This window comes from Crocuta crocuta, unplaced genomic scaffold (assembly GCF_008692635.1).
Source record: "Crocuta crocuta isolate KB4526 unplaced genomic scaffold, BGI_CrCroc_1.0 scaffold26, whole genome shotgun sequence".
NCBI classification, from domain to species: Eukaryota; Metazoa; Chordata; class Mammalia; order Carnivora; family Hyaenidae; genus Crocuta; species Crocuta crocuta.
The window spans coordinates 9,894,556-9,910,917 of record NW_027532249.1 but is presented as its reverse complement, the minus strand read 5'-3'; the positions used below and the strand labels follow the sequence as shown (position 1 = coordinate 9,910,917).

Sequence of the window (16,362 nt, the reverse complement as noted above, 5' to 3'; positions counted from 1 at the left end):
GGATGATCAGTTCTGCCTTCCAGACTCTTAGTTCAAGTGTTTCTGAGCTAAACAGCTTTTCATGTGTCCCAGCTAGGCTTTCTGCTCAGATGGGGCTAGAGCAGTGATTGGGGCTATGGATTAACTCCCCTGCCTGGGCAGAGTCGTTTGTCCCTGTATGAGGGTCTTTTTGAACTTTGCAGAGTATCAAGAATATTCACTTGGACCTTTGACATGGCAACACTGTCTTTATCTACCCTGATTACAAGGTTGAAGATTGTTCTTAATCTTGGGCCCTGCCCTACATGTTTTGCAGATGTAGTTAAATCTGAATGTCACTTGAGACCTAGTCAAAGGAAGAAGTAAAGGATGAGTTTATAGAGCTCGCCTGCATCCAACTTAGATATACAAAAAGTTTTATGAGTGCCTTTGGGATAGGAAAGGAATAGATATGGCCAGCAGCTCTGAGCTAAGAACAATATTCTCGCTCAGGAACCTGGTGTGTTAAGTCCTACCATGAGAAAAATTAATGAAATATTTTTAACAGAAACCACATTCTTCTTTTACATTTCTAATGCATAGTCCTTTTCTTAGATGCTTGATGTGCATTATACATTTGATAGTAGTTTCATTTATGTTTTCTAGAGTATTTTTCATGTTTGGAATATTATATTTTTAAAACAATTTATAGGGGCACCAGGATGGCTCAGTCAGTTAAGTGTCCAACTCTCTATTTTAGCTCAGGTAGTGATCTCGGGGTCATGGTATCTAGCCCCACATTGAGTTCTGTGCTGGGCGTGGAACCTGTTTAATATTCTCTCTCTCCTTCTGCCTCTTCCTGCTCATTTGCTCGCTCTCAAAAAAAAAAAAAAATTTATAAAAAAGTGTTCCAAAATGGAATTTCTTTGCCTTAAGAACCTTTAGCCATTTTCCTTTTAGCTTATCAATTATAAATATCTGAATGTTTTGCTATAATGTATTATCTGTTATGTTTCTGAAGATTTTATGATCAATCTGAAATTCATATTTATACGTAATGAAGGAGTCTGTCGATGATATTTAAGCACCAAACTTGAATTCATAACCTTTCTGGTTCACCTTTTATGTGACAGGGGGTTTTTTTTGGATTCTCAGAGTTGCATTAAAATGTATGCATATGCTTTCATGGATTAATAGCAGCATAAAGATCAGCATATTTTATAGAACTAAATATGGAATCTATCCTTTTTTTAATCCTAATGATTTAGTTATTAAAATATCAAAAGGATTGTATTTTAAGACTCAATAAATTAACATCTCAAGACTTTCACTCATGCAGTAATTTAATCCTCTAAAAATGACACTAAAATTTGTCAAAACCTAAAAACTATGTGTTTTACTCATAAACTTTATCAACTTAAATATGTTTCTTGTGTACTTATTAGTTACATAATGCCATGAAAGAAAGCTCACCGTTATTTGATGATGGACAGTCTTGGGGAGAAGAAACTGAAGATGGAATTATGCATAACAAGGTACCACAAACAGGAGAGTTATCTTGGTATTATTAACTGTGTCACTGTAGAAATTAATGTAGTCTTTTGTACAGATTATCTTTTTGCTTCCTGAAAAACTTCTAAAATTGATTTTTTGTTTCCAATGTTAATAGAGGAATGCCTGGGTGACTAGGTCGATTAAGCATCCAATTTAGGCTTAGGTCATGATCTCATGGTTTGTGAGTTTGAGCCCCAGATTGAATTCCTGCAGAGCCCGCTTTGGATCCTCTGTTTCCCTCTCCTTTTCCCTCTTCCTCTCCCTTCTCCTCTCTTGCTTATGTACTCTCTCTCTCTCAAAAATAAACATTTATAAATAAATAAGCAAACAAACAAATATTAATAGATTTACTCTTGAAATCAGATTATAATTTCTTGAAACTAAGTAGGCATAGAAATTTCAAATGTTGGGGCACCTGGGTGGCTGAGTCAGTTAAGCATCAAATTTTGGCTTGGGTTATGATCTCCCGGTTTGTGAGTTGGAGTACCATGTTGGGGCTGTTAGCACACAGCCTGCTTTGGATCCTCTTTCTCCCTCTTTCTGCCCCTTTCTGGCTTATACTTGTGCACACGCTCTCTCTCTCTGTCATAAACAGATGGTCTAAATTGGTTCCCAAACCATACTTTATTGGAGCCTGAACTAAGTAACTAACCCTACCCTGTTTCCTAAAATAAGCAAATTTACATGTGTAAATAGAGCAAACACCAACTCCAAGGAATAGTTTATAGTATTAAAATTAAACATTAATGTGCCCTAGTACATGTAAAAGATCCATCACCATGCAGGTCCCTAAGAAGAAAAACTATTTTCTGTTTCTAATTCTAATCTACACTCTTTCGAGCATTTGACTTGAAAAGAAAGTGGCAACAACTTTAGTTTTACCTTTTATATCTACCTGGGAAATAATTCAAAGAGGTATCATAGAGTTTTTTTGTTTTTTGGGTCTTTTTAAACAGAAAGAAACCATACCTTTTACTACTTCCGCAATGACCCCTGCTGGTGAAGTAGTTAGAAAGCCTTTGATCCTACTCTTGAGAGAATTTTCCTCCTGTGTTGCAATATGTGTACTGGACAAGATTTATTTGTACCTCAGTTTTCAAACCAAATATAATTACAACATTTATTAAGCATTAATTTTTTTACATTTATCCTAAAGGTTAAACCAGTAAAAGTTATTCTTGCTATTTTAACTATTATTTCAGATGACAATATACAGAGCAACACTTTGGAAATTATGAAGAGCTGTTTTTAATTAAAGAGGGTTATCAAAATATCCAATTTCACCAGATTCTTAGCCTCAGCTTTGTAGATCCAGAAACTCAGTTTGTTCCTGGCAAAGCATTTGACTGCAGAAATTCAATTTGTTTTTTTAATCTGCAAAGTCAAAATTGACCAAGCTTAAAGAAACTGATTCATTGTCACCAAATTCACAAGGGACGGATCTGAAATAGAATGAAAATTTATTAATCATCAGCAGTATACCTTTCCAGTTAGAAGAATTCTCATACTGCCTATTCAGGGTGCCCTTTCCATATGAACCAAGGAATATAAAGGTTGCTTAGTTAGCAGAGAGTCAGCCCAAAGGGAATTGGTTTGTCCTGAGGGAGATATCTTTCATCTAGGGTTTGGAAAATTCTGATCAGCCATCCTCACCTCCTAACAAAGTGTGCATCTTCAAAGTGACCAAAACACCACATAACTACAAACTGTAGGGTTACTTTCTCTTGGATAAATATTAAGAATGCCAGTATTCTACTGTTTAGATCTCTACTAACCATGCCACTTTTGAGACTGAAGTAACAATATAATTATAGCTTTCATTCTGGTTTTCACAGCTTGACTTTGTCAGTTTAACTGGACTTAGGTGATCATCAATTAAGTTTTTCATAAGGTTCATTCATAGGGATGATCTATTCCTAAAGATGAATGTGCATTTTATGTTGAATTATGTTTTTTAATATTTATTTATTTTTTGAGAGAATGAGCATGAGCAGAGGAGAGGCAGAGAGAGAGGGAGACACAGTATCCAAAGCAGGCTCCAGGCTCTGAGCTATCGGCACAGAGCCTGACTCAGGGCTCTGACCCACAAACCATGAGATCATGACCTGAACCGGAGTCAGGATGATTAACCCACTGAACCACTCAGGCCCCCTGAATTATGTTTATTAATAAGCTTCCTTGTTTGACCTCAAAAGTCTATGCAATGTAATTATATATCCTAGACATTTCTGTCTCATTTATATGAGTTCATATAACTACTTCATATTCCTGATTATTATTTTTTAAATTCAATTTTAAATTCCCACTTAGAAAAATGAAACACACTAAATAAAGAATAATGGCTTTGTCTTTAAATCTCCTTAACCCAATCAGTTGTTTTTGGATTACACCATAAAATGCTATGAGAGTTTCATGACTGGTGCCGACAGCTTTGAAGAGATGAATACAGAGTTGCAGTCAAAGCTGAGTAAGTGTTCTCATTCCTAGTGTACATGCTTTTAGTCGTGTGTTAAACTATATTCATGGAGCTGTCTTATTTTACCACACTCATTGTTTATATGAGCTACTCTAAATTTATTTGGATGCCTACTGATTTTTGTCCTCATTGCTTCTTTGATGGAGAAAAGTGAGAGTTAAGCAGAAAGAATGCTGTTAGAGTCAGACCTGAGGCAAAACCCCTTCCTGGTTATGTGACCTAAACAAATTAATTAACCTCTCTAACAAAGTTTTGCAAGATTAGGTGGCCATGTACCTAAAGTGTCAAACACACTACCAGGAACACAGAAGACAATCACCAAATGTTATTCCTGTGATGTCCCTATAATCTTGCTTTAGTGTATGAGAAATTAAAGTTAATGGACCATTATATTTCCAAGGAAAGAAATTCTTTATTTTTCCACTCTGCAATAATCTAATGACATCTAGTATTTACCAATTAACTCTAAAATGTTCCAGAGGTTATTTTACATTTTTTTCCTGTTATTGACATAGTCTTGTATATAAAATAGAGTAATAAGTAAAATAGATACATTTAAGATGTGTAAAGCTATTTTTCCAATGGAATCAATCCAAACAGGAGAGTATCACCTTGCCACTACTGGCAGAAAAGGTGAAAGCATTTCCCTTATGTTTCCATGAGATGTATCTTGCTGAAAAAACAGGACAACTTCTGCTTGTCCAACATAAGAAAGGGAGCAAGGTAAATGATGTTTCGTTTTAAAAGAAGAAAATTCACAGTGGTATAATGCAAAAGACATTTAGTGAATTCTTTGGTATTTCTTTTTATAATTAATTGAGCCAATTAATAGTATTTATTCAAACAGTATTTATTATATGCCAATAGTGAGCAAGCCACCCTTTAAGCACTGAGGATACAGTAATGAATAAGAGATAGAAAATCCCTGCTCTGTGAGGTTACCTCTAATAGAGACAATAATCAAATAACTATAAACCAAAGGGTGATAAGTGCTACGAAAAAAAAATAAAGTAAGGTAAGGGGATAGACAGGGTAGTGAAAGGAAAGGTTTACTATTTTAGAGGGTAGTATATCCTTCACTGGTAGTATTTTGAGCAAACCAGAAGGAAGTGAGGGAGAAAGCAATGGTGAAAACCTGGGGGAAAATGTTTCTAGGCAGAATTGAGATCTCACTAAGTTTTGGGGTTTTCTCTCCAGAGGATTTATTTAATGTAGATGCTTCCAAGCTGGAATCATTAGCAGCAAAAAACAAAGCATTGAATGAACAGATTGCAAGATTGGAACAAGAAAGAGAAAAAGAACCGGTTAGTAAATATGCTTATCATCAATAGGCTTATATACTTAGCTCTTTTGGATTTTTGGATCTCCTTAAAGCATGACAGCTATTTCTTTCCCAAAAAAACAAATAACAAAATTAGCTTCTTTAAAGCTAATTTTTTTTATATATGACAGAACTCCCTATGAAAACATGTTTAGGATCTCTAGAGCTTTGTTTTCCCTTGTGATCTATCAGTCTTGTACTAATGGTGTTCAGAATATGATGAAAGAGTCTAACCTACTTACATAAGACCAAAAAGATCTTTGAACAAGGTCCCCATGTTACACACCTCTAGGGAGCAGTATTTACAAGAAGCCCTGAGTTATGTAGTTAATGAAAAGGGAATGGGAAGTGGGTTTATATAATATATTCTTAGAGCCTTCTAAAAGCTAAATAGTACATGGAGGAGGGCACTTGTGGGGATGAGCACTGAGTGTTATGTGGAAACTAATTTGACAATAAACTATTTGTAAAAAAAAAAAAAAAAAAGCTAAATAGTAATATCCAGATATCTAATTTTATTTTATGTATTACTGAACTATCTAGACTGTTGTGTAAAATGTCAGATTTTAAATATTTGTGCTTTTTCATTCTGGCCCTTGACTTTTTGTATCCCAAACTGACTTCCTGAAAGTATATCTTAATTAGGTAGTGATGCCAAAATTTCCTTTTATTTCTTTTGACTTCCTCTAAAAGTAAAAGGAAAATTTAATATATTTTAAGATGAATTTAAATAATATTGTGTAACTTTAAAGTTTGGAATGGTTATCAATACGAATAATATGTTCTTTTCTTTTAAAGAATCGTCTAGAGTCATTGAGAAAACTGAAAACTTCCTTACAAGCAGATGTTCAAAAATATCAAGCATACATGAGCAATTTGGAGTCTCATTCAGCCATTCTTGACCAGAAATTGAATGGTCTTGATGAAGAAATTTCTAGAGTAGGTAAGCACAACCAACGCTAAAAGAAGACATTCAAACTGGAATGTGGACCTGCCTGAGGTTTATCATGTACAGAGAGAACTTTGTCATCCATATCTTTTCTCCTTTAGTGGTGAATGGGTATAGCAGGCTACCAAGTTTTCACTGCCTTCTACATATATTAGTTTTCTGAAGCTGCCATTTAAAAAAAAACAAACCCACAGATTTGGTGGATTAGAACAATAGAAACTTATTTGTTCACAGTTCTGAAGGCTAAAAGTCCAAAATTTAGCATGGCTAAGCTTCCTCCAAGGAGTCTAGGAGACTCTTCCAGCTTCTGTTATTGATGGCATTCCTGAACTTTTGACCATGTCACTTCAGTCTCTGCCTTCAGCCTCACATTGCCTCTTCTGTGCATCCATCTCTCTTCTTCTCAGCCTCTATCTTTTAAGGACGTTTATGATGGCATTTAGGACCCACTAGGTAATTCAGGGTAATCTCATCTCAAAATACTTAATGTAATTATAACTGCAAAAAAAAACCTTTTCCAAATAAGGAAATGTTTACAAATTCGAGGGATTTTGACTACATATCTTTGGGTGGCCATTAATTAGTCAACCTTCTATGCCTTCCAACGTGTTTTCAGGTGTCTGATATTTTTGAAGCAGAGAAGGACCTAACTTAAGAACATATGCTGCCTGATATAAATATTTATTCTATTCCACCTCATAATTGTAAACCAGATTCTTTCATCTTTGCTGGCTTCAATCTGCTACAATTGTCTTATCCTCCATCGCTGCCTCTGAGGCTACTTGGCAACTTAAGATGATTGAAAAGTAAGATGAAAAGATGGAAGTACTACAATTCTCTATAAGCAAAAGCCCAACTAAAGAAAGTTTGTTTATATCCTTGTGTGTTCCTAACCTTGTTTTCATAAGAAAGTATCAGTCATAAAACTTTAAAAAAACTGGCACATGAATTAATTGATAGTTCTATAGTGCCAGAAGGAGAGCAAAGGAAGGTATCCATAAATGGCAGAGCCATTGAATGGCACTTTACCAAATGAATAACTCTGTAGACCCACTGTGCTATTTTTCGAGGTGTTTGCCTGCTTCAGTTTTATTCTTGTAGGATTTTATAGCCTGTATCTGCCCCACAGAGGATTCGTGTAGGTAGTCCTTAGGATATTTGATTTAATTCTTAGTCTATGGAATATTGACCATCTGTCAAGTGAAGGGTAATATTTATCTGGGGTATTTGCTAATTCAGTTTTTTTTTTTTGTAAACTCTGATTACATAAATTAGATTTGCTCTAAATCAACTCTAAATAATTTACACTTGGTTCCTAATGTTTGTTCTCAATGAGGACAAGAAGCCACAGACTAATTTTTTATTACAACAATGTTTGTGATTAAATCAATAATTTACAATACAATACTCTGTCTTCCTCATTGGTGTTTAATCAAGACAATATTCATACTTTCTACTTTTCTTGTGAGAATTTTTTCCCAACAATTGCAAGCTGAAGGGGTGAGAGAGATACTTTAGCAATCATTTACCATTCCAGATTGACTTAGTTTGAGATAATAATTTGATAACATAACCTAAAATGTTTTTATTCTGAGTATTTTAACTTTCTTGTTTATTTAAAGTCATTTGTGGCCAAGAATGAAAGAGACCTTTTAAACTGTATAGATACTGTACATTGTGGATTTTTTTGTGCAGATTCCTGTGATAAATGTAAAAAATTTTACTTAAGCCAACTATTAATTTATTTTGAGCTCATGTTGGAACTTTCCAAATATAGTGCTACAACTGAATCGTAACAGAGCCAAGATCTTGATTCTGTTAGCCCTTGAGATGATTCTCTTGGCCCCTTTGGTCATGAACATTCTCCTTCATCTATCCCAGCCTGCTTAAAAGTACTAGGTTATTGTTTGTAAGTTATGAATAACAAAAGGTTGGAAAACACTCTTCTATATAACCCCAAGTATTTTAAGTTTAATAACTTCTCTTCCTTTTGCATGATCATTTCCTATTTGTCTGTAAGTACCATTTTGCCTTAGTACAATATAGTCATTTTTTATTGTAAATTTTGGTAAATAGACAAAGCAAGAACTTAAACCACTGTAGGTACTTAATATCTAATCAAGCTACTGAAAATGTCAATGAAATAAGAATAAAGTGATGTATTTGAATATAAATTTTTGTTTGTGAAAAACTTGTGGGTTTTCTGACTTACTGAAGAGAATCATACTGGAGTATTAAAAGCCTTTGAATTGAATATTGACAGACCATCCCTCTTAGGTGTGGTAATTTTCAATCCTAATCATTATGTGTGGGGTCATATTTTTTTCATAGAGTACTTCTGAAAATCATCACAAGCCAATAGGGAAATAAGTTTCTAACATAAAACTTTAATCGTATCATTTTTCAGAAATGTGGGATAAAATGGAATTATCCCTCCACAAAATAAAAGAAAAATATACGTGTATATAACTTGGAATTTTAGACATCTTAATCAACTCTATTAAATAATGGTATCAATTTCTTTGTAGGAATTGAAAGCTCTTAACAAATTTGTTTTTTTCAATGCAGAACTAGAATATGAAACAATGAAACAGGAGAATACTCGCCTACAGAATATTGTTGATAACCAGAAGTACTCAGTTGCAGACATTGAGAGAATAAATCATGAAAGAAATGAATTGCAGCAGACCATTAATAAATTAACCAAAGACTTGGAGTCTGAACAACAGCAATTGTGGAATGAAGAGCTAAAATATGCCAGAGGCAAAGAGGCGGTATGTCATACCATTTTCAGAGTGGCAACTCAGAACTGAAATTTGTAAAGGCCTATCCCTGTTAAGAAAAACAGAGTGGGTAGAATAGATTGGCTAAAAAGGTAAAACTATTTATTTTTTTTAATCCTTTTTCAACTATCGTTATAATTTTTTCTCCATCCAGCTTTTCTTTTTTTTTTTTTTAATGTTTAATTTATTTCTNTCAAACCCACGAACCGCGAGATCATGACCTAAGCGAAAGTCGGACGCTTAACCGACTAAGCCACCCAGGCGCCCCAGGTAACCTGTATTTTTTAGCAGTGAACAAGAAATAAGCAAAAAGTCTCTAAGGCCATAAAAATAATTTTCATAAACCTCATGCCTTTTATTCTAGAAGATGGAGTGAGTCAATTCTTCCTTTACTTATTTACTATTCAAACATTTATTTAATACCTGCTGTGTGCCACTTCCCATGCTGGGCTTAGAAGAAGACAGACTCAACTCTCCCCTCAAGAAACTTCCAATCTAATTGATTTTTTTCTACCATGAGATCAGACCTCCAACAGATACTTGCAGAGAGTACTGAGGAAGCATATAGTTAGTATACCTAACCCAGATGTAGTGTGTGTTGTGTGGGGGAGATATATGAGGTGATTTTAGAAAGGCTTCCTTGAGAGGTGCCTGGGTGGCTCAGTCATTTAAGCATCTGACTTCAACTCAGGTCATGATCTCACACTTAATGAGTTCAAGCCCTGTGTGAGCTCAAGCCCCGTGTCGGGCTCTCTTCTGGAGAGAATACCTGAACTGAAGTGGGAAGGGTGAGAAGGTTAATTCGGCAAGGATAGGGGAGTCAGCAAACAGAAGTATAAGGGAAAGCTTAGAAAATAGCATGATGCCCTCTGGCATCAGAATCTTTTTGGGGCGCCTGGGTGGCTCAGTCAGTTGGGCATCCGACTTTGGCTCAGGTCATGATCTCACAGCTAATGGGTTCGAGCTCCACGTCAGGCTCTGTGCTGACAGCTAGCTCAGAGCCTGGAGCCTGCTTCGGATTCTGTGTCTCCCTCTCTCTCTGACCCTCCCCTGATGACTGTCTCTCAGAAATAAATAAAAAACATTAAAATAAAAAAATAAAAATAAAAATCTTTTCATATGGCTTGAGCTTAATAGCAAGGGATAGGTACACATAACAAAAGGTAAAGACTCAAGAGAGAAAATGTGAACCAGACAATAAAGATTCTTTCCATATTTAATGGGGTGCCTGGGCTCAGTCGGTTAAGCGTCTGACTTCGGCTCAGGTCATGATCTCATGGTTCATGGGTTCGAGCCCTGCGTCGGTCTCTGTGCTGACAGCTCAGAGCCTGGAGCCTGCTTCAGATTCTGTGTCTCCCTCTCTCTCTACCCCTCCCCTGCTCACACTGTCTCTCTGTCTCAGAAATAAATTTTAAAAAATTAAAAAACTTTAAAAAAAAATTATTTTCATATTTAAAAGTTTGGACTTTATCCTGGAAGCTCCAAGAAGCCCTTAAGATTTTTAAACAGATATAATAATTTCAGAAAGATCTCATTTTTGGTCATGTGAAAAATGGATTGGAAGGGAGCAAAATAGATAAGGATCTTTGGCAGCAATGTGGTGAGAATTTATGAGCTGAATTTAGATAGTGCTAGGGGCAATTCAAAGAAATGGGTGGACTCTGACTACTTAGGTAGAGTGAATAAGACTTGATGAAAGAGAAGCGATACATTCACAGTGTCTGGCTTGAGCAATGAGGCAAGCTATAGTACCACTCACTCTGGAATAGAAATTGCCAGTCAGGAATGGGGATGGTATACTTACCTGTTGTGTCTATGGGGTGTCCAGGTGAAAATATCTAATAATCTATTATGAGTCTGAACCTTAGCATAAAATAATCTAGGTTTGCAATGTAGATTAAGTAAAAATCAGTATATAATGTACTTGAAGCCATAAGAGTAGATGAATTCACCAAGGAAAAATGCATAGGAGGAAGGGAGCACCAACATCTTGAAGTGGATGAAGGTCCCTTAAAAAGAAGCCTAAAAGAGCCTGTGGACTAGCCAGAGAGATCAAGAAGATAGAAGCTGAGAAAGGAGGAGTCAGGAAGGAATTAACCGTGTCAAATGCAATAATAGGATTTAAACGTTTCTGCCAGATTCAGTAACAGCAGTCACTTGTAATCCTTACCAAAACCAAATTATTTGACTTTATTTCAATTTTATAGGTAGTACATTATCCTTTTAGCCAACATTTATCCTTTTAGTTGAGAAAGGGGGCTCATTGGCCATATGAATTTCTAGGTAATTAAAGCCTATCCTTATTTTTGTTGGAAGTCCCTTATAAATGTTTCACACTTCTGCCTTGCTTAGCTATGTACTATTTTTCTCTTTTTAACATAGCTCTCAATAGACATGAACTTTTTCTTAATGATTCAGCATAATTATGGGAATGACGCCACTGTATTCTAAAACAGTAAGTTAACAGGTTGTCTAGGGTCCAAATGTTTTCCTATTAAATAATTCCAAAAATGATCTTTTCTGCTATATACACTATTACATTCCTAAAATAAAATATGTAATATGTATCTTTTAAGAAAAATAGTAAAGCATGTCTTTCAAAAGACCCTCTTTTTTTTTAAGTTTTATTTATTTTGGGAGAGAGGGAGGAGCACCTGGGTGGCTCAGCCAGTTAAGTGTCTGACTTTAGCTCAGGTCATGATATTGCAGTTCATGAGTTCAAGCCCCCCATCAGGCCCTACTCTGACAGCTTGGAGCCTGCTTTGGATTCTGTGTCTCCCTCTCTCTCTGCCCCTCCCTGCTTATGCTCTGTCTCTCTCAAAAATAAGCAAACATATTTTGGAAGAGAGAAGTGCATGCTGAGGAAGGATCCAGAGAGAAGGAGAGAGAGAATCCTAAGCAGGCCCTGCACTGTCAGCACAGAGCCCAACACGGGGCTCAAACTCATGAACCTCAAGATCATGACCTGGACCAGAATGAAGAGTCAGACACTTAACTGACCTAGCCACCAAGGTCGGTCTCTCTCTCTCTCTCTCTCTCTGTTTTTAAATAGATAAGAACACACTACAGAGTTTCAAAATTAAATTTTGGTTTGAAGTTATCTACCTGAGTATTTGTTTATCAGTAAGTATAGTACTAAAATTAATACTTCACTGAGAAAAATTTAATCTCTGTTTTGCTCCAACGGTAATGAGGTTTTCTATCCTACTACTTCAAGCACTTTCCTTAGTACATTACTTCATAAATATATTTACCACTATTGTTAAAATAAAAAAAATAGTTCAAAGAAATCAGCTGTTTTTGCCCAAGAAGAAAATACTGGCTTTTAATGCTGGTCACCTTATAAAGTATGTTACCATTATAAGCATAATACGAATAGTTTCTTAGGTTTTAACTGTCTTGCATTTTTAAAAGTCTGTATTTTACACACCTATGTATGTAATTCTTACTATGAAATGGACAGTTCAGCATGAACAATAAGCATTGTCTCCTTTTTTAGCCCTATTTCACCATATTTTTGCTTTGCCTTGACTATCTGTACTCTCTCAGCCTCCTGACCCTCTAGGGAATCTCTGTCCCTATGTATCAAGGAGAAACATAGACATTTATAAGTAGATTATAGTGATGATCCCAAAAGTCTTTGAACCTAGAATTTGGTAAACCTCATTTAACCCTGGATTTGCCATTGCATACGTATGTGACCTCAGCCTGTTATCTAACCTCTCTTAGCCTCAGTTTCCTTATTAATAAAGTGAGATGTGGCTCAGCTTACATCAGTGAATCTGAAATGTGTTCAACATACATTAATGAATATATTTTATCTTTCAAGCACTGTATGGAAAAGGGAAAGTTATGAATCTCCAGACTAGGTGAACTCTTAGAATTAGCTGTATAAAAATACTGTTTATTTGGAGGATCAGGCTAAAAGAAGAATATTATTTAGGAAATAGGTAAACAGTGATCTAATCAGAGTCAGAGTAGGCCATAGACCAGAAAACCTTAGGGTACTTTTACTAGGTGCAAGAGAGATTAAAGAATGATAGCAGAATGCAACAGTTCAATATAAACCTTTATCCATCATCTTTTTTTCCTGGACTAATTTTTATTCCATTTAGATGCTGGTGAAGAACAGAAGCAACTACCTCTAAAACCATTTAGTATAAGGACAAATAGAGCTACATATCTTAGTACTCCCTAGAGAGCTACTATATTACAAATTGGAGTAGTTGAAATTATTTCCTACTCATTAGTAAGAATCTTCAGTATAATATATATCTACTAAACACCAAGCACTGTTAGATCCTGAGAGGATGCAGCTGCTTTCATGAAGCTTACAATGAAAATGAATATGTCAGGTAGGAAGAAGTGCTATGAATAAAAATAAAGTAAGAGGATTAAGAAATTCGGGGGGCAATATTAAAGCAAAAGCCTTTCTGGTGATGTAATTTGAACAGAGCCCTGAAGGAAGAGGAGACCAGGTAGTATGGAATTGTGTTACTAAAATATTTTTGTTAAGGGGTGCCTGGGTGGCTCAGTCAGTTAAATATCCGACTCTGGACTTTAGCCCAGGTCATGACGTCACAGTTCATGGGATGAAGTCCTGCTGTCAACACAGAGCCTGCTTGGGATTCTTTCTCTCCCTCTCTCTCTCTCTTCCCCTCCCCCGCTCATTTTCTCTCTTGGTCCCCCTCCCCCTCTTCCCCTGTCTCTCAAAATAAACGTTTAAAAAAGTAAAACATTTTTGTTCAAATAACATTTGAGACTTAAATGATTACATTTCACTTATTTTGGATAAATAAAATGTTTTATTTTTTAAACTGATAAAATCTAAAGTTTGTTTCGTTGTCATGATTTCTCTGCCCAGCACTTTAAAAAGTAAATTTTAGTTTATACCTAAATATGGATTCTTGTTCATAGCTATTTGAAAATGAGAAGAACAGTAGTAAATGAAACAACAGTAGTATAGTGCTCATTAATTATAGTTTTTAAATTATCCTACAGATTGTGAATAATATCTTTCATGCTTATATACCAAATTACAAAACTACAAAAAATACATATAATTTTTGTGTAAGATTGCAGGAATGCCAATTGAAAACCATATGGAATGTGGCTAGTTGGTTTACTTTAACATTTATTTTGGTGTTCTCTTCTTACAGATTGAAACACAATTATCTGAGTATCACAAGTTGGCCAGAAAATTAAAACTTATTCCTAAGAGTGCTGAAAATTCCAAAGGTTATGACTTTGAAATTAAGTTTAATCCTGAAGCTGGTGCCAACTGCCTTGTTAAATACAGAGCCCAAGTTTATGTAAGTAATCGTGAGATTAATTACTTAATCTCCAAAAGATTTTTAAATGATATGATTGATGTCTTGTTCATTTACTTATAACTAACAGTTTAAACATCAGCTTGTTCATAGTGGAGGTTATAAATACTGAAACTTTTTATCTTCTATCTTTTTGGTAGTTAGAAATCTCTCTTATACCTTCCTCTTTGAGTAAATAATTGCTATATATACACTTTATTAGAAATATTTACAAGATATGCTGTTGATCAATTCTTGCCAGAATTAAGAGGAAAGAAAAGTTTCTACAGAGATGGTGAACCTGGAATGAAGTCTTGAAAGATGTGGTATTTATTGGGATGGTCTGTGGGAAAACCTGTGGTTTCAGGTACCAGGACACACATGAAGGCATGAAATACAAGAGGGCATTAAGTAACACCAGTAGTCAGTAATGAAAAGTCTACACCTAATTTTTAAATACGGCCAACGATGTAATTTGTAGAAGGAAATATTTAAATCATTCTATTGCAGCTTCTTAATTATTCACAGATTTTAGTATTTTGGTGTCCCCCACAAAAATGTCAATTTTCAAAATACTTAGTTTTTGAACAAAGACTACCAGTTACAGTATAAAACTATGCATTTTTCCCTTGAGAATCATTCATTCAATAAATTGTTTATTGAGTACATATTCCATACCAGATAGGTGCTAGAGATGAAACACCCAAAAAGATACAGTTTCTACTTTCCCAGTGATCACAGTTTATTTGCTGAACAGACTTTGATTAAATAAAGTCAGACTCACTTTCAATAGAAAAAAATCCATCCAGTGAACATTTAGTCTTTTACTAAATTGATTCTCAAACAATAGCTAAGTAGGCAGGTAGACAGACACTGGTGCAAGAAAAAAAAAACAACCCTGCATCAAATCAGTATAGAAAGGATTACTTAATACAAAAAAAAAAAATGCATATTCTCAGGAAAACTTTTTCTCTGATCTCTGGAACAGTTTTACGTAATAATAGAACAATAAAATAGAAATAGCATTTAGAAGGTACAACCCAACTATCACAAATAATATTTGGGGGAAAGTTCTTAGATTAAAGAGGCATTCCATCTTTCAAAAAAAGAGCAGTCAAAATTAAAACTCAGCAATAAATAACTTCAAAAGGTCTACTAAAAACATAGTAACACACAAGATTTTCTTTTGGTGATGAAGATGGTTTGGAACAAAAGCTGCTGGTTATACAACATTGTAAATGTACTAAATGCCACTGAACTATACACTTTAAAAGAGGTAATTTTATATTAAATTTATTTTAACTTAATCATTTCAATTTAATCATTTTAAAGTAAGTTTGATCTCAATTAAAAAATAATGGGAAACTATTAGAAGAGAGGACAAACAAGGAATATAAACATATGTAGAGCTTCAAGATTGGTGAACATGTGGAGATGCCAGGAGAGGGTCTCACCCAGAGGACATGGAAGCTCTGCATCCCTTTCCTAGGACCTTGACCTCTGCATTTCTTCCATCTGGCTTTTCCTGACTTTCATCATTACTGTTATAAACTGGTAAATGTTTGCTTATTCAGGACACCCACCTTGCTTCATTCCTGGAACAACCCACCCTGGTTATCTCTCTGCAGTAGTATTTCAAGATCTTCTCTTGTCCTTTTTTGCAGCCTCAGAGTCCTCCATTGTGTAGTTTATTCAATCAGTGCAGACATTTGCTGTATTTCAAGTCTTTTGCTATTGCAGTAGAGTTCCAATGAACAGCAAAAATAAGAAATACAAGCAGATAATTGTAAGACTAAGCAGTTGAAGAGGGTTGAGAGAAAAACACAAATTATTTTCAAGAAAGATACTGCGTGAAAATAAATATTCTTATAAGATGTTTAAATAATAGTGAATCACCAGAATCGATAAGGAAATCTAAAATCTTTGAAGTATTCAAAACAAAAAACAAATTGCATTCTACAGTTAGAGAAATTAGGTTGAAAATTAGTTTATTGTCTTATTTCTGATGTATA

General features: G+C 35.0%; 1 protein-coding gene across 4 annotated transcripts in view; it reads left to right on the top strand.

Annotated features, from left to right (window-relative positions):
• Positions 1–16,362, top strand: part of NDC80 (NDC80 kinetochore complex component) — a 59,727-nt gene that overhangs the window by 14,674 nt on the left and 28,691 nt on the right. For all 4 annotated transcript variants that reach the window (XM_077778135.1, XM_077778137.1, XM_077778134.1 and 1 more), the window contains 6 exons: positions 1,404–1,493; positions 3,886–3,979; positions 5,186–5,292; positions 6,108–6,252; positions 8,827–9,032; positions 14,201–14,353. In XM_077778135.1, coding sequence (XP_077634261.1) covers positions 1,404–1,493; positions 3,886–3,979; positions 5,186–5,292; positions 6,108–6,252; positions 8,827–9,032; positions 14,201–14,353 — 795 coding nt within the window. The remainder of the gene's footprint in view (positions 1–1,403; positions 1,494–3,885; positions 3,980–5,185; positions 5,293–6,107; positions 6,253–8,826; positions 9,033–14,200; positions 14,354–16,362) is intronic.